The following is a 19163-nucleotide window of genomic DNA, read 5'->3' on the forward strand; positions in this document are numbered from 1 at the left end:
GTCACAGTAATGGGCTTCTTTCAGAAGAATTTTTATCGTCAAATTGGCCAATAAAAACCTTCCCAATGTCACGAAATCCTGTTTAGATTAAATGTGTGAGGTGTTTCTTTTATGGTATTGGGAGAGCTGGTTCTAATCATTTTGAAATCTGATGGAATGCACTGGTAAATGGAATTAAATTAAACACCCTTCTCTGACGGGCTTCAACCAGCTGGCCTTGTTAAAGCCCAAGAAAGGATTGTTAAAAGGTGCTGACGAACACCAATTCGCTAGGCTAAAGAAGATGGAATTTTGGTCATTGGACTGTTCATGGTAAGGCGATTAATCCTGTAATGAGAGCAGTCGCGAGAATGTCATTCTTGTTAGATGACCGTGGAACCCAAAAATCAGTATGTCTTACAAAAGCCATTAAATGTTTCAAGAAAAAACACTCCTATTATTTGCATCCATCCATGTTCACAGAGATTGACCCTTGCATTCAACACATCATAGGAGTGAACACAGTAAACACACCTTTTGCACTGCAGGTAAGTCACCCCTTGCCGTATGTACAGCCTGGTGTATACAATTAACTGTTTTGATCTTAATATGAAGAACGATTTACTTCTGAAGACGGCCTACGGCAAGCCTCTCTCTTCCATTTCGTTTTTATATTCTACTTTTATGGGTGGCACGGTGCATATTGGTTAGCCTGTTTCCCTCACAGTTCTGAGGTTCTGTTTTCAAATTTCAGCTCGTACCTTCCTGTGGAGACTTTTCATGTTATTTCTGTGTTTGCATGGGTTTAATGTGGGTATTCTGGCTTGCTTCCACATTAAAACAAAAAATCATGCATGTTAGGTTCCCTGAATGATATATATTGTACTTTGGTGTATGTGTGTGTGAATGGTTCCTTGTGTATTAAGCAATGATACAGCATGCGACCTGCCACTGCCTTGGGTCCCTTCCTGGGTGTACCCTACCTCCCACTGGGATAGGCTCCACCTTATCAGTGACCTGAATGAAATAAAATCAAATTTGAAGGTGGACAAGGGTTTTGCCTTCTGATTTGACAAGGCAGTGAAAATGAGGAAAATTTAAACGTGTTGCTTCTGTTCCACACTTTTAAACTGCATAACAAGACCCATGTGTGCGCGAGCGCACACACACACACACACACACACACACACACACACACACACACACACACACACACACACACACACACGCGCGCACACACACACACACTGCCTTGCACCCAGGCAGGATTAAGTGGCGTTTTACAATGAGTTATGGTGGTGGCGAGGTGTTGTACATTCTTCTGGGCTGCAGCAGATGCAGTTGATGGACCACCACCACTATGACTATATAGCTGTCATTTTTCTGTTACGTTTTGCCACAGTGTATATTATGAACACATGCACATTTTGTCTCTTTGCACAGGGTAGATCCGCGGCATGGTTCTCAGCACTGCCATATTTCATTACCATTTCCTCAGCAAGGCCCCTTGACGCCCTTGTGAAAACTGACCCACTCACAAGCCAGCCTTCTATAACTCATGCTCTTTAATGAACTTTTCCCTGGCTGTCTCCTCCCATGGAACCTTTTTTTAATCTACCTAGATGTTGTTGGGCAAACATGTTTCAAGCCCGACTGAAAAGAGTGTTCTCCTCATTATTGCCAATAGCAGTCATGCAACATCTGTACAACTGAAGGGTAGATCCGCGGCATGGTTCTCAGCACTGCCATATTTCATTACCATTTCCTCAGCAAGGCCCCTTGACGCCCTTGTGAAAACTGACCCACTCACAAGCCAGCCTTCTATAACTCATGCTCTTTAATGAACTTTTCCCTGGCTGTCTCCTCCCATGGAACCTTTTTTTAATCTACCTAGATGTTGTTGGGCAAACATGTTTCAAGCCCGACTGAAAAGAGTGTTCTCCTCATTATTGCCAATAGCAGTCATGCAACATCTGTACAACTGAAGTGCTCTGCTGTCCCCATGTGGTTGGTTTTACACACTGGCAGCAAGTAAGCTTATGAATCGTGCATCTCCCACAAACATTTGCTTGTATTTATAAAAAACTTTAAATTCATCCATCCGTTTCCTGTTGCGCTTGTCCTTGGATAGTGGGCCAGAATTTTCTTCGAAGCCGTCCGGTAGTCTTTCTCCATGGCCTCACTGAACTCCTCCCACGCCTCGATGACTGCCACAGCTGCATTCCGCTCGGCTGGCCAGTACCCACCAGCTGCCTCCGGAGTCCCGCTGGCCAAAAAGGCCGGATAGGACTCCTTATTCAGCTTGACGGCATCCCTCACCGCTGGTGTCCATCAATGGGTTTTGGGTTTGCCAGCACAACAGGCATCGATCACATTCCAGTTACAACTATGGTGGGCTGTCTCAACAATGGACGAGAGGAACATGGTCCACTGTGAAACAAGTGCACATGGACACCTTTATGTCAGAACACGGTGTTCGTTGTGGACGATCCATGAGCACAAAAGTCCAATAACAGAACATCAATCGGGCTCTGATTGGGGAGGCCATTCCTCCCAATTACACCCTTTCAGGTCTCATTGCCATTGCCCATGCATGTGAGCACTGAAGCCCACCAGCAGAATTACGGAGTCTACAGCATCCACTCCAAGGACTCCAAGATGGTCTAGTACTATTAACTGCTATTTGATGCATCGGAACAAACAACAGCCAGGACGGGTTGACGTTTGTTATGTATGTATGTTTGTATGTACGTACGTATACAGTATATGTATATAGGTGATATGTATGTAGGTGATTATGAACATCCCATGCGGTTCCTACCCTCCGAAATGATTGTTAAACACTTAAAATATTTAAAATATGAATTTTGAATGCAAAAGAATAAATACAAAATAAATCATGTGATGCTGATTAAAGGCGATGAAGTGTCTAATTTTCATGGTCTTGGTTTTCTCAACTCAACTGTATTTATAGAGGACTTTCAAACACCCGTCGCTGCACACAAAGTGCTGTACATGGAGCAACTAATATACGGTATACAATAGTAAAGCAACAAATCAGTAACAAAGACGGTAGAGAGCACCAAACAGTATAACTAAGATCATAAAACATGTCCCACAAAAAAATTGACTGGTCTGACTGAGAAAGCAGAAAGAGACAATGTGCCAAAATAGCGAGGTAAAACTAAGTTGTGGTCACAAATCGAAATGCACGATCGAGTGAATCTTCAATAACCGAGCCACGAAATTGGAAGGGCATGTTTCTGATTCAAAGGGTTTATAGACATGAAAGGACGAAAGAGAGTTAGCTTGCTGCTGCTTGCTATATGAGAACAGTCACCTTTGTGTGGAGAGTTGAGACGTGACTTTTGTCTGATTTACCGCATCTCCATACCTAAAAAAGACATTAAGGGAGAGAGGTAAAATCAACCGCACCTGGGATTATGATTGACATCTTGAAGCAAAGGCGAGTTAAAGGAACATCATCTTTTGTCAGTGCATTAAGGTGGGGGCCCCATGATTATATTTGCGTTTAGCTCCCCAAATGACTAGCTACACCCTGACTAAAAACCAAGAGCGTCTCGCGATTTTTTTTATTAGTTTTTTATTACTAGCCTGCTTCGGGAACCCATAACTTGATGAAAACAAATTGGCCATCCTGAGACCTGGAGCAAACGGCTTGTGTGTGTCTCCTCCAAGTGGCAATGTGTAAGAATGCATCTGTGAGCAGAAGCCACCTACCTCACTCCGGAGCTTGCCTTTTCGGTCCCGGAGGCTTCGTCCACCACTTCTTTTTTTTTTTTTTTTTTTAACTCAGTCGACGTCAAGACGGAGAGAGAGGGGGGGAAGGACGCAGAATGGCGGCCGTGCCGTGCTCCAAGTGCACGGCAGAAAGAAAAGGCTTTCGGCGGGAACTTGACTCTTGGCGATGCAAGCTGATCCACTGCGTCGGTATGATCTCCGTGTTGTTTACTTGCTTCCAAAAAAAACAATACACCGCAAGGAGCGCTGGTCCGACATAAAGAGGTTTGCTCCACCCGGCTATGTTACTCGGTAGCTAGTAACTAGCCGGCTAGCTAGGTGGCGAGCTAGCAAGCTAGCGCCAACCTCATAGGTGGGCAACAACTTAAACTGACAGGCTAGGATGTACCAGCTGGCTAGTTGACACATTCTCTTTGTGCCCTCACCAACGTCCATAAACACGACTTGTTTTCGACCTGTGACTGTATTTGAGAGGTTACTCCACACGATGCATAAAGGTGTGTCGTAAAATATGCCATTTGCTCTATGTAATTGACACTCAAGGCTTATTGTGCACCGGATAATTAGAAACGCGAACACCCTGCTAATATTGGGGGATGGGGGATTATGGCTGTGATAAAGCAGCTAAAGTATACTTTGATATATATAGTACACGAGAAGACGTATTTCAATAATTGTGTTGTAGCCATGTTAAAAAAAGGAAGCTGGCAACGTTACATGGCATGTCCATAGTATGTTCGCCGTTTTTGTACTTGTGTTTAAGAAACAATAAATATGTGAAATGTCTAAGGCCATTTAACGAACAGGACAATAATGGTATTGATGAAGACATGGCCAAATTGTTAACCTGTAACTGAAACGAGCAGCGGATTTGCAGCATATTTTATTATTATTGAGGAAATTGAGTATACCCTGTTTTTTTGTGGTTTTATGTTGCAGGGTTTGAAAGCATCCTGGAGGGAATATATGGGTCTATGCTGACAAGAGACCTTAACTTATTTGATGGTGGGTCTTTGTTTAACTTGACAGATTTTTTTTTTCAAAAGTTAGTTGTATTATATTTTTGCACAAATTTGGTCAATACACACTTATGTCACAGTATGCCAAAGAAAACTATACAGAGTTGGACATAGTGATAATTCCTAGCCACTGTATCGCAGCACAGGCGGCCCGGTGGCCAAGTGGTTAGCGCGTTGGCCTTACCGTGCAGAGGTGCGGGGTTCGATTCCAGTTCCGGCCTTCCTGTGTGGATTTTGCATGTTCTCCTCGTGCCTGCGTGGTTTTTTTCCGGATACTCTGGTTGCCTCCCACGTTCCAAAAACATGCATGGCAGGTTAATAGAACACTCTAAATAGTCCCTAGGTGTGATTGTGAGTGCGAATGGTTGTTTGTCTATGTGTGCCCTGAGATTGGCTGGCAACCAGTTCAGGGTGTCCCCTGCCTACTGCCCGAAGACAGCTGGGATAGGCTCCAGTGCACCCCGCGGACCTTGTGATGATCAGCTGATCAGAAAATCGATGGATGTATCGCAGCACATCATTGTCTTGAGAGGTCATCCATTTGGTGTGCTGGAGGAAGTTATCCAATTTTATGTAATTGGTCAGAACGTTATTTATTTACGCAGAGCAGCATATCTTTGTTCATCATTCTATGCGAGTGATGTATAGTGGCAGGCAGAACAATTAAATGGTCTTCCATGAGATGACAGAAATTATACAATTACCTTCATTTAGTTTTTGTGACATTTTTCCGATATAATTCTATGCAGTGGCTCATAAAGGTTGAGAAACACTGCATAGGTGGTTAGATACAGCCCCTCGTCTTTGTTCATTCCTTTTTTTGTTGTCGTTGGCTTTCAGACTGTGAACCCGAAGAGGTGGTTGACTGGTCTCCAGAGGCAAACTGCTCTCACTGCTCATTCTGCAACCTTCCTCTGGAAAAAGTCAGTGTAAGAATTGGATTGGCGATTGTTCATAACTTATTATCCGAGTAGTGCGCTTTCATACATTTTCTACTTGCTTCTTTTTAAATTTTATTTTGTATTTATTATAATTCATTTTATTTTGTATAGGATCCAGCACCTGCAACCACATCACCCCTCTCCTCCCCCTCTGATTTTTCTCCATGTCAAGCTCCAACCATCTCTGAGAACAACCACACAGCTCACAAGTTCCTTCAAGCTGTGTTCCACAAAAAAGGTGAGTTTGACCAGCCACAAGTTTGGACACAACTTCTCATTCTGTTTTGTATTCCGGAGTCAGACTGTCTTAAGATGTATGAACTGTTAGGGCAACGTTTTAAGCAAGATTTTATCTTTCTTATTTGTCATACATGTATATAAAGTTAAATACATTATTACAGAGCTAAAGATTCACAGTATTTGTTGAAGATTGTCAAGTTCTGCAGAAGTTTCCGATGACAACAGTTGGACGTCGGAAATTCTGTCCAACTTTATCAGAGAATTTTAGGTCTGAATTCTGAATTGTAAGACATTATTGACATGTGAATTACCTTGAGATGGTGAAAACATTTATTGGAACTGGATTTTCATTGCCTTGGACAGATGTGTCTCCACGCTGTGATGCCAGTATCCCTCGGATTGCGGAGGAGCTGATGAAGAAGATGATTCACCAGTTTGCCATGGAGTATGCATCCAAGTGCCTACTCCACACCAATTCAATGGATGTTACAACCAGGATCTCCTCGCCTTTATCTGAAACGTTAGATGCCCCCTTGGACCTGACCATAAACCGAACTCCGGGAGTAATAGAAAAGGAATCTGACGCAGGTTAGTGGCAATCTTTAAAAATCCCAATAATTCCGGGTGTCATGTTTAAATTTTGAATTATGTGGCTTTTGACATGGATGTATAGATAGATAGATAAAATCCCATCATTCTCTCTGAACTTGAATTTTCCTGCAGCAGATGGGGTGCTCGACCTCTCCAAAAAGAACGCCGCCAGCTCAACAACTTCATCTAACGTCAAAGCCTCAGGGTAAGAAGTTTATGACAGATTTGACTCCTTATTTGTACTAAATAGCTGGTATTGAACCTTGTGTTGAAAGACGAGCGGAAGCTGTGCTATTGCAGTTCCTATGGAAAGACACTGATTTGACGTGATACGGGTATTTTGTTGATTTGTAAAAAAGTCTTCTCCAAAACCAAGTGAGAGAGTGCCAATTTTCTCACGTTCATTTTGGTTGGGCAGCTAAGTATGTTTTAGATTCTTGATGGGTACGCACTCTTTGATTGGCTGTACCACGGCTCTTCTAATTTGTGGTGGTCTACTTTGAATTTGGTTAAATGGGGTTAACTCTTCTATCTCTTGAGCGGTAACGTCACAGCATTGGCACAGTATTTTAACAAATGCCAAAAGCCCAGGATTGTACACTTATGAGACTTGCATTACAATCTCCTATCAGGAATCCATTTTCTTTTCAACCAATCCAGTTATGAATCTGATTCCTCCACTTAACGTGTACATGATAAAGACTGTCACTGAAGGATAACAAAACTGCAGCGGCAACACCCTGTATGTGTGTAAGGGTCCAGACAGAGGCTGCTTACAGGCATGCAATAACAGGCAGTGATGTTACCAACAAGGCATAAAGGAGTGGACCCCTCCCCCCCTTTGCCCAAATCACACCAAATCTCCATCATCTCCATCCTGACCCTGCTGTTTGGTCCTCCCATCCCTAGGAGGCTGCTCAGGCAGAAGGAGTACATTGAGAGGAGTTTGGAGCTGTCTGAGGGGCTGCTGTCCAAGGCCTTGAAGGATATACGCTCAGGAAGGCTGCAAGAGCAGCGCGCTGCATTGCTATACGGAATTCCCCTCCACACCCTGAGGCAAGGCCTGGAAGACTGCTCAGAAGGCCGCTTGGGAGCGCTGCACCCAGGGTCACAAAGCAACAGAGATTTCAGGGAGGAAATGACATGCTACAGCACGACGCCATCGATGCTTGGCGGCGAAGCCCGTCTCGTTCTGCAGAAGGTGGCAGCTTGGGCCGAGCGGGCTGAAATTGGAGGAGATGCAGAGGAGAACGGAGAGCTCAGTTTCCCGCCATCCTCCCTCCCCTTGTATCAGTCAAGTGGTCTACAGGGGACCCTCCCCCACTCTTTTCCCCAGCTCAGGGATGCTCTCCAACCCCCTTCAAGCCCCACTCCCAGTCTCGAGGCACCCACACCCCTTCGTATCCCTCAGGTCCGCTCCATGTCCAATCATAGCAGGTTAGCCCCGGCTGAGATTCACACTACTACTGAAAACCGCCGTACCTCACCAACGGAAGGCGCTGCCAATGTATCGACCACCACTGCCAGACCTTTGTCTTTCGTCAAACTCAGATCACCTTTCCTGCCACACGGCTGTGCAGGAAGTGCCAACCAGTCACCTCTTCGCCTGATACAGCGCTGCTCCTCATTGGATGATTCCGAGGAGGGAGCTGACCGCCGCGACAAAGACAAGCAACCGAGAAAGAAACGCGGAAGATACCGCCAGTATGATCACGAACTGATGGAGGAAGCCATCACTATGGTGACGGCCGGCCGCATGAGCGTATCTAAGGCCCAAGGAATTTATGGGGTACCCCACAGCACACTGGAATACAAAGTAAAAGAGCGTAGTGGAACACTGAAAAATCCACCCAAGAAGAAATCTGCCAGCTTGTTCTCGCCCGGTTCCACTAACTCAGGGACTCTTGCCTCACCTGCTGCTGCAAAGTTGTTCTAGACAAAAAAAAGAAAGAAAGAAACACGTGCAGAACTCCTCAACTCTTGAACCTACCACCTCTTACAAGATAAATGTTTTCATGGGATCTTGCTAAAACGCAACACATGCCTTTACAAATACATGGAAATATCATTCAGGTTAAACTGTGAGTCTGTTTTTGATAGTCATACTTTCTGCTGTGTTTCTGCGATTTGGTCCTGGACTTTAATGGAACCACCAATGTGGTGGCGGGTACTTTGGGCCTGGTGTTTTCTATTTAAAACAAGGATTTTTATTCTCTGGAAATGAATTTCATATTTTAGACAATCCTCAAAAACAGTTTATGATGGAATAGAATAGATGATTGGTTTTAGTTCCGGCATATGTTCCAAATTACTCAGCTCAGAAATCTTGTACGGTCACTGGAAATGCTGATCGAGGTCTTTTTTGGTTATGGTCCTTTCAACCACCCATCAATAAAATATGACTTGATATTTTCCAAGATCAAATGACTGAAACACAGTGACAGTAAAACAATGACTCCAGTGTTAGTTAGCTGTTAGGAAACTAAATAGGTTCTTCAGGTTTGACTTAATTCTTAAAGCTCCTTGTTAATGACACAATGATGATTGTCATTTGCAGCTTTCTCTCTCTCTCTATCTCTCTCTCTCTTTCTCTCTCTGGGTATCTGACCAAGGCCATTGAAGTGACTTAGAGCCATCATAACAATAAACTCTCATTGTAATTATTGTTATAAAACTCTGCAAGCAGGAAGATTGTATATTGTTAACTACTGGGATTTTAATGTGGGTTTTTGTTGAAAAAGACTAGTGTTTAAAAAGAAAAGCCATGTGTTGTCTTGAGTTGTTATTTTCCTTTCTAGTGGGAATGCATTTTGTGTAGCATGTTTTCAAATGTGCACTGATAAGCTTGGGTATACGATGTTATTGTATATGTGTATTGTTAAAGATGTTTTATGACCTCAGATATTGACTAATGTTGCTACTGTAGCTGCATTACTGTACAACCTCATACGTGACTGCTGCTTCAAAATGTCTATTTGACGGGACCATATGTTCCACACAAGCGTGCAGTTTACTTCGACAGTGGTGATTGGGAGATGGCATTCAAGACAAAATGACTTTGTGTATTGTGCGTATAAATCGATAGGCCTAATTGTGATTACCTGATTGTGGTGATGGCTGGCAGTGTGACAGTGGCTTGACTCAATGTAAAGGGCCCACAGGCTTCTGTCTTGGAAATGGTTTCACTGGAATGGTTGTTGCTGTCTTTTCTCGTCTTGTCTGTCCTTGAGATGGACCGATCTCCGGCAACCGCAGCAAGAGCGCTAATACCAAAGCAGCAGTTCAGTTCAGGGTTACCAACAACAAGCTGTTTCGCTACGTCTGTTTGCTGTGATGTCAGCCTGCACGCCTCTTTATCGAACCTCTTTGCCACATATACCTCTGAACTTAATTTGCCAAGAGCCCAGTGTCTGAATTTTTTTTGTATTCACCACCGTCGGTCTCAAGGAACAATGTCTACACGTATTCCCATCTCTGACACATACTACGCTTTTAATGGTTTTATTGAACACTGTGGCGTTTACAGATCTGCCTTGATTTTGCCATTAGGTTTACAGTCTCGTTAATCTTTGGATGTGCTTTAAATAAGACCCATCAGATTCTACTCTGATACTGATTATCTCCACTTCTGAATGTTCTTGATCTTTCTTCAACCTCAGTGACTGTGACTACACCATGTCACAAATGTCTTTTTTTTTTTTACTTTCCTTGCTACTATATGAACAACTCTGTTTGTAAACAAAGCCGAACCACCTCTTGAGAAACAGACAGCTGAGTGATTCATTGCAGTACATTTGAGATTACCATCTTAATTATTTTCCCCGTTCCCTGGTGGTAAATCGAACAGAATTCTGCCATTTATGCATAAGTGTTATTGCACTATGACAGGGGTGTCAAACTCATTTTGGTTGTGGGCCACTTTGTAGTTATGGCTTCCCTCAGAGGGCTGGTATGACAGTGAAACGAAATGAATGTTTAATTATCTCATCGTATTATTAATATACCTGTACACAACAAATTGTTGGATTAATAATTTTGAAATGAGAAGTCAAGGATAATAGTAAAATAATTGTTCAAGTTACGGTAAAAAAAGTGAAATCTCACCGTTACTTATTACAGCTCATAATTTAAAATTTTGGTTCAGGTTTTAGCACAGATCATGGAAGTTGACATGATTTGCTTCTGCGGGCCACATAAAATGATGTGGCGGGCCTTGAGTTTGACACCTGTGCACTATGTGGAATTCAAATCATGTCTCTGGAAACCTTTTATGTGTGGTACATGTTAGTTGCATTTGTGCTTGAAAACTGAGTTTTACTAGTTAGCTTGTACGTGTTGGTTTGTAAAAGAGCACTTAAATTTAATGTCAAATGTGTATTGCGAAAATTGCATGAATGCTTTGAAATGTTAACCCGCTGTATTTAATTTCATCCCCAAATGAGACCCATGAATGTTGTGATTTTGTGATTATTGAGTGATTAGTAGAAAATCAAAAGGAACACTAGAATGTAACAACTTTTGGAAGAACCTGTTGCAAGTCCAAACATGGAGAATTGAGTAGTACATAATTCTCTTACGGTTTCTGTTTTAATTTCACTGTACACTTTCACTATAGCATCAAAATTAATCTTACTCATATCTGTGTATCCATGAAGGATAAAAATATATACCAGCATATCTACTGGTAATGTAACGATGCCATCATACCTCAAGCAGGCATCTTAAAGTGCTGTATTGAATTTAGACTAGTCCAACCCTGACAAGTTCTTAATTCAAACTTAACCTAAGATTTTGGAAATGGTATCGCATTTCAAAAATGTTATTTGATCGTGTTTAGTGGGAAATCTTTGTCATGACCCGATTTAACCGTTGACTTGAACATTAGTTTGTTGATCTGTTAAGATTGTAGGTGAAAGTGCTGTACAAAAGGAGGTTTGAGCGTTTCTACAATCATTCCTGCTGTGTTTAGCAGAATGTTAATTTGCCTTCTGCAACTCAATAAAACAGCTCTCAAAAAACTGCCAACTTGTCCGAATTTTTTACCGATTCAAATTCGTAGCCAGACTGGTAATGTTGCAATACATTTGTGGGCCATTTCTACCTGTGTGCATCTAATTATCTGGTGACTTGACAAAAGGACCAACTTGTTTGTTTTTTTTTTAATTAAGAAATGTGGGAAAATGCATTTATATTATGCAAGAATGGAAATCCGTTATTATTGATTGACGTTTGTCAAATCACGGGTTAGTGAAAAGGCTGAAAAGAATACACGACATGTGCAGTAAATGTTTACTGGAAAGAGGGCTCTACTGATTCATCTGTCGGCTCATTTGATTGGCTAAAAATTAGCGGCAACAAAAAAAAAGGGGCAGATTTTGTAAAGTTGAACCCATACTAAAGGACATTTTTATTTTATTTTATTTTTTTAGACCAGTCAAATAATGTTCTGCATTTAATTCATATGGGTCAGAGTTAGGAGACCCAACAACTTTTAGTCACTTTTTAATTAATAGGCCAAAATGTTATTCTGCCAAATAGGAATCGGCATCGGCCTAAAAAAAAAAAAATTAATAAAATCTATCAATTGGGCCTTAAGAGAAACATGATATCATAGTCAGACTAGGTATTCTGTACAATTACGTTGTTCAAAACTACTAACTAATTCCTTTGTATTTTGCCCCTAGCTGCCCATCTACTATGGATAAAGAAGAATTGGAAGATTTAGAACAGAGGAAGCGCCACCCGCAATCTGCACTTTATGTTGTCCTTAGCTCCCTCTGTCCGGCCCATTGTTCCTTACTCTACCAGATGCTGAAGTTGGCACACAAGGAAAAATGTCTCTCACCCCCTGCCCACAAACACATTCCAACAGAAACTCACGGCTGTCACTGTGGATTACGTGCAGATGATGATGCCCTTAATGAGTGTGAAGCCGGAAGCATTCATTCATTCAACTCTTCTTCACCGAATTGTGGTCATCAAGATGGTGGAAGCACAGCGGGCCATACAAGAGACTTACCTTTAAAAGGCTGTGAGGGTGTAGTGCCATTGGACCTAAATGACAGCTGTATGCAAAATTGTAGGATACGTACTTGCACTCAAATTTGCCCTAAGAAGCTCCACTGTACTACTAGCCAAGATCCGCCTTCAGATCCCATCAACAACTTAATGTGCTCATTTGGTCCTTGCTCTTCCATCCGCTGTAATCAACAACCCCGCTCTTATTTATGTGTTACAAACCACACCTGTGTGACCCATCTTAAGAAAACAACAGGAGATTGTGAGCCCCCTCCTCCTGTCCTGAATAGGGAGCAGAGCCCTTCTCCTCCACCCCTGTCTCCAATCTCCTCAGATATTGATAAATTAAACGATGAAATGCCACCGTCCCTGCTCCACCATAACCAGGACGAGGAAGCTGCCCCCATGGTTAAAGATCTTCCAGGAACTCACCAGGAGGTAGCTGTGGATGCAGCAAAAACAGTGGAGCTTGTTCAGTCTTCGACTCCAAGAAATAGCCAAGCTGAGAAGAACCCAAATGTGACTTCACTGCAGGATGTTGTGAACCGCTTCAGCGAAAAACTTGATACCATCAAACCTCCAGAGAAGGACCCATCTCTGCTCTCGTCACCCATTGATGCTTCTGAACAGGAGCAGCTGGATTCACCAACTGGCCAGAACATGAAATTTCCTGCTGATGCCCTTCTGACTGAAATTATCACCACAGTGCTTCATACACGCAGCGCCAGCGACTATAACCTCAGTGAGCTGTTTAATCGGCATGATAACAAAGATCCCAAGTCACCTAATACGCGCTTGCGCCGTCGCCAGGAAGTGCTTGCTGCTTTGGCCACACCTGCCGATGGTGCCACAATGCGAAGGCAAAGCTTGCAAATCAAACGAGAGCTTGCAATGTTTAACATGCCCTACAATAGGAGAAAGTCATCACAAGCAAAGAGATCACCATTAAAAGATGGTCATGGTGCTGTAAATACATGTAGCACTTTGTTGGACTCAAACGTGACGCCGGAAGAGGAGAGAGAAACAGGATTAAATATGGACTATCAAAGAGTTACGGGGGTACTGCTGAATATTATCACTCCTGAAAGTGACATGAATGAAGTAAAAAATGAAACAAAGGAAAGAGAACAATCTAAAGAGGAAAGAGATCCAAAGCAAACAATGTCCCATGACCTGCAAACAAAATTGTGCAACCATTGTTCACAAGATGACATTGAGCAGTCACAGGTGAGGAATTGCCAAACGGACAAGGTGAGTGCACTATATGATGCCATAATTCTTGAAAACGCCCCGTCTGATCAAGGCTGTGGCACTGATGAGTGTGATAGTGGACCAGTTGAAGATCAAAATCATGCTACCATTACAGATAGTCATCAAGGTCAAAAATCCCCCTCCAATGAGTCAAGGAGGTCACGGAGAAACATCGTCCCTCCACAGCGCTTCTCCTCTTATGTCACAGCAACGAAGAAGACGTTCTTTGCCGCTTGTTTCTCTGAAAGTATATTCAATCAGAGAAGTAAGGCTAAAAATGTTTTCACATCGACCACCTCAGATGTCTTACGAAAAAATATAGATGGTAATGATGCCCAACTTGAATCAAAAACCAAAGTATCGAATCTCCCTGACAAATTGACATCAATTAGTAGAGAAGGACACTGTTCATCGCATACAGAATCAGAAGAGCAAAGTCGGGACGTGCGACAAACTCAAGCAGTTGAAAAGACAATGCCCACTGCCAGACCTTCAGAAGAAACACAACCACATTCAAAAAGACCATCAGACAAAACTACCGCATCAAGAAGGCTCCAATACCAAAATGTCGGGGTTACTACCAGGTCTGCTACCTGTGCTCACAATTGTTGTACCTCTCCAGTCCAATACACCAGCCCAATCAGGTTAATGTTTGTATCACCGGTAAAAAATAAAGATGGTATTGTATATAGTCTAAAGTCGGCAAGGTCTGGCTCAAATGCACAAGCAGAGGAACCCTTTGACCCCTACAAAGAGTCCTCCTGGGCAGGGACACCAGAGAAGAAGCAAAGCCAGATGACTGAATGCGCCATGCCACACATCAGGCCGACTCACAAATCCACTACCTCTTCTTTTCAACATGTAGGACCCTCAACAAAGTCTTCTCCTTCGCAGCGACCAAAGTCAGGTTCTTCACCAGCCAAGCAAGCGCTCTCAACACCGAGGTCTGCTTCTCCCCCAAAGTTGGGATCCTCACCCGTCAAGTTGTTTTCCTCATCGCCCGAGTCCACTGCTACACCACTAAAGTCAGGTTCTTCATCAGCTGAGTCAGCTTCTGCTCCATTTATGCGCTGTTCTTCACCAGCTACGTCCCTCTCCTCATCACCCAAGACATCACCCGGAAAATGTACTCCTTCACCTAAGTCTACCTCCCCCAAAATAGGGTCGAAGAGATCAGGTGAAGTTACGCCACCTAAGAATCCATTCAGAACGGCAAGCCGATCACCGGGCGACTTGCAATCATTCCATGAAATCACTCCTCTGAAGAGACGCCCAGGCCGGCCAAAGAAACTGGGGCCACATCTGGAACAGAAAGCCAAGCGGCCAATCGGTCGACCACGTAAACAGAAGCCTGAACATGCAGCGACAGGGACAAACGCGGCAAATGTATCTGCAGACCCAGAGGAGAATGTCAACAAGAACCTGAAAATAACTGTTGTCTACGGCCGTTCAAGACGAAACAAACGAATGGTTTCTGAGAGCTTTGATCAGCTCCAAACAGAATTCCGAGACGCATGTCGAGCAGTAGGTCTTAAAAACAACGCGAATGGAACACAAAACTCAAAACTAAATTCAGGTCATCTCAAAATGGGATCACCAGAATTTCCCGAGGGGTTACATTCTGCCCACCATGTCAAAGAAGCTCCACAGCACCCGAGCAGTAAGATTAAATGCCAGAAAGGAGAGAAGGCTTTACCTTTGAGGAAACCAGGTAGACCAGCAAAAGTGAAAATCTCAGGAATCTCTGTCACTGTTACCACAGTGTCGCCCAAGCAACGTAAAATTTTGATTGAGAAGGATGCTCCCGCTCCACAAAAGAACAGGAAAGCACTCCTCACAGACTTTCAAAGTGCCAAAGAGTCCAAGACAGTCACTTGTCAATCAGTTAGCCACAACTTGCAACCGGAGGAACAAAGAGAATCCGAAAGTAAACCTAGTAACAAAGGACTCAATCAACCTTTAGCTGTGCGCCATTCAAAAAGAGTGAGCAAGCCCTCAATTTATTTTTTGCATGCTGTTGCCACCTCCACAACTCGAGCATACAGTCACAGTAACGCTCTGTTACGGCGCTCCAAACAACTCCTGCTGAGCAAGGCCTGCAATAAAAGAAAACAAGAAAAAGAGACTAGAGGAGAACATTCGACTGTGAAAAGGCACCGTTGCGAACAGGAGCGGAAGAACATCTCGCAGGCTCTCGCTCGAGCGGCGGGTGTTTCTTTAGACTCAATCTTTGCTCCAGAGGAGACACTTCGTTGGTGGGCAGCTTCAGCTGAACAGGAGACCTTGAACCAAGCGCTTGCCAGACGCATTCAGCTCATGTCAGACACCTGGGTCTCAGACGCCATAGAGAACCACAGGGTAGACCTCCGATTCAAAGTCGACACCGAAGGAACCGGTTCATCTGTCGCCAAGTCCAAACATTCTTCAGTGGTTCAATCACTGTTCAACTGCCCTCCTTCTAGACCCAGATCCTGTAGCATGCAGCAACTCGGTTCCTGGTTTATGGAGACCACAGAGACGCAGTCACTGGCTATCGTCAAGAGGACGAGCGCTCGCAATCGTTACGAAGTCATGCACTTCCCTCGCTCTGCCAGCAAACATGGCGTCAAGTGCCAAAGTCCTCAGGCAGAACGACTTCGCAGACATCTCAAGAAGTTTGCCAAAATGTTGCCAAAGAGTCCTGCCCAACATGAAAAGGCTCAAAAAAGGTTGACGAAAATTAAGGAAGCTCAATCAATTCACAACATTAGGCAGCGACTCTTCAGTCGCAGTAGTAAAAGGGGTGTGCCCAGCCGAGGCGCGAGAAGGTGGCATCACGTGAGCAAATACCAGGCCGTACGACTTCGGGCAAAAAGTCGCTTCCTGACCCGACAAGAAAGGGAGTGTGCAAAGAAGGAAAGAAAAACGCAAATAACTGCACGTGGGCCAGAAGTGGCAATTGGAATTAAACCAAAACTGGAAGCATTGAAACCAGTGAAAGATGAGTTTTCGGAATGTTCGGAAAACAGTTCTAAAGCCCAATCCGAGGAGCCTGTAGGTACACCAAAAGAGCAGAACATCCGCTCTAAAGCCTGGAATCCCGAGACCCTGAAGGAATGCCGGGTATTTTTGAAAAAGATCAACTCTCCAGACAACATATCAGCAGAGGAGTGGGACTGTTGTACCGTGACACTGGATAAGTCAGCCTCTGCATTTGTGATTGCTCGAAAGAACAGACAACTGGTAGAAGTCGTCAAAGCTGTGAAAAGAAAAGGCCACGCAAATGGCCTGGCTGCATCTACAAAACTGATAGATTCAGCCTGTGAATCGCTGCAGGAGCTGGACGAAATGCCTTTGGGGGAGCAGAAGGGCAAATGTCCCAGCCTTGTGTCTGTTGAACCGCCACCAGCAAAAAAGTTGCGACAATCGCGGATGAAGGGCTTAAGTGGGCCAAGGTGGTGCGACTTTGTGCTTGGTAAGTATCATCCTTCCTTTACTGAATGCCACTTCTAAGAACTGCAATTGTAAGCCAACCAGAACCATCTGGAATTGTGTTCCTTGTCTGACAGGAAGCTAGATGACGCACAAGGCCTTCGTCCTTCGTGGGAATTGGACTGTGGTGTTTTGTGGTGCCTTTGGACACTGAGCTGACCGAACGGACTGACCGTTACACTACGGTTCAGTCTTTCCCTCAGCAATTATGTAGCAGTCTAACTTAAGAAAAGCTTGATGTTGCACTATTTTTATACGTAGAAGAGATTTGACATTTTGAAAAAAAAACTGTTCTTTGATAATACATGCCTTGTCCGGAGAGCTGTTAGTAAGACCAAGACCGACTGCATTAAGACTAAGACAGCACTCTGCCTGAGAAATACCTCTTCATCACTTCCCCCTGAAACTCAGCAAACACATTTTTAGACACAATAGCTAGAAAGGTTCACGTGGTTTTTAAAGTTATTATTGCCCCCCCCCCACACACACACATTTGAGATCCATTGATCTTATAGTCTAAACCTTTGATCTATCTACATGTCGATGCCAGGTTACGACAGTCTTACCATCAAAAACGATGAAGGAATTGGCCCTCATGCATTTTTTTTTTCCTTGCATAGACTTTATTTTTTTTGTTACAATGAAGTGTTGTTTTTGTCATTTTCAACCCAAGCATTTACTGTCACAAATGGGACACTGCCAGCATTAGATGTACTTCTTGCACTATCCCATTTGCGATTTGGAATCCCACTTTTCAGATTCCTCCCCCATATTTTGCACATCCTATGTTCCACTACCAGCACCTATTGTACAAGTAGAGAATCCTATGTGGTGCAATACAAACCCAGATGTTTTTTTTTTTTCCCCTTTCGGTATATAGTCATTATTTTATTACTGACAGATGGATGTACACGATGGCCTGGGATGTCACTTTAGTGGTCGCTATGTAGATGTACAAGGTGACCAGTAGAAGGATGGGCATTGGAATTGGAACAAAATTTCCTAAACTGACTAATGTTATTTTAATGGGATGGGACAAGTGCTGGGTGACACGTCTGCCTCACAGGGCAGAGGTCGAGGGTTTGATTCGGGGCTCCGGCCTTCCTGAGTGGAATTTGCATGTTCTCCCCATGCCTGCATAGGTGTCTCTGGGTGCTCCAGTTTCCTCCCGCATTCCAAAAAATGTTCATGGTAGGTTAATTGAACACTTTAATTTGTCCTTGGTTTAAGTGTGAATGGTTGTTTGTCTATTTGTGCTCTGCAATTGGCTGGCAACCAGTTCAGGGTGTCACCTGCCTACTGGCCAGACAGCTGGGATAGGTTCTAGCACGGCCACAGTGGATAACAGATGGATAGATGGGAGAAGCGCAGTCTGAATGTTCTGAGCTCCTTTTTCAATGCCAGTGTTGAGTAGAATAATGCTGCCTGGAGCATTTTGTAGCTAATGTCGTTTCGATGGCAACCTGTTGAGACTAAATCAACTAGTGCACTCCATTTTGAACACAAGTTTCACAAATTCTTGATGTTAGTTTACTCTGCCATCCCTGAACATGAAAGTTTTCAATCCCAAACGAAAGCAGTTTTGTTTTGTTTTTTTAAATCATAGCATTAAATGTTTTCTTTGAATGTACAAGGATTATTATATCCTGTTCAAATGCAGTTGAGAGATGTTGGTCTTTCAAATTCCTGCTTGATATTGCCTTCTGTTTCCAGCATGAGACCTCCAGAGACTATCGAGGCCCACTATGCTTTTTGTCCAAGATGTATGAATGATGACTTAACACTAATCTTGGATGGAACTTAAGTTCGTCCCTCCCCTTCCTGGAGTGAGATTTATTTTAACTGTATCTCTGTATAAAAATAGTGTGTGCCTGACTACCCATGTATGTCA

At 43.5% G+C, this 19163-nt stretch overlaps 1 protein-coding gene across 6 annotated transcripts; it reads left to right on the forward strand.

Annotated features, from left to right (window-relative positions):
* The first annotated feature begins 3637 nt into the window (after positions 1-3637).
* On the forward strand, positions 3638-18189 carry lcorl (ligand dependent nuclear receptor corepressor-like). Of its 6 annotated transcripts, none has more exons than XM_019876642.1 (8): positions 3638-3930; positions 4681-4746; positions 5601-5689; positions 5813-5939; positions 6305-6529; positions 6668-6737; positions 12217-17255; positions 17350-18189. In XM_019876642.1, the coding sequence occupies exons 1-8, from the start codon at positions 3837-3839 to the stop codon at positions 17355-17357; spliced, it is 5718 nt and encodes a 1905-aa protein (XP_019732201.1). In that variant the 5' UTR covers positions 3638-3836; the 3' UTR covers positions 17358-18189. The 6 variants fall into 6 exon arrangements, with proteins under 6 accessions (XP_019732201.1, XP_019732200.1, XP_019732202.1 ...); XM_019876641.1 differs by having other exon boundaries at positions 3640-3930; positions 6665-6737; XM_019876643.1 differs by having other exon boundaries at positions 3643-3930; positions 5601-5683; positions 6665-6737.
* The last annotated feature ends 974 nt before the right edge of the window (positions 18190-19163 follow it).

This window comes from Hippocampus comes, unplaced genomic scaffold (genome assembly GCF_001891065.2).
Source record: "Hippocampus comes isolate QL1 unplaced genomic scaffold, H_comes_QL1_v1.1 scaffold51, whole genome shotgun sequence".
Classification (NCBI taxonomy): domain Eukaryota; kingdom Metazoa; phylum Chordata; class Actinopteri; order Syngnathiformes; family Syngnathidae; genus Hippocampus; species Hippocampus comes.

Excerpts from the sequence above, each read along its gene's own strand:
- lcorl (XM_019876641.1), top strand. The coding sequence starts at position 3,837 with ATGGCGGCCGTGCCGTGCTCCAAGTGCACGGCAGAAAGAAAAGGCTTT. Across the intron at positions 5,940-6,304 it reads AGCTGTGTTCCACAAAAAAG|ATGTGTCTCCACGCTGTGAT; the intron begins GTGAGTTTGACC and ends TGCCTTGGACAG. Across the intron at positions 6,738-12,216 it reads TCTAACGTCAAAGCCTCAGG|CTGCCCATCTACTATGGATA; the intron begins GTAAGAAGTTTA and ends TTTTGCCCCTAG.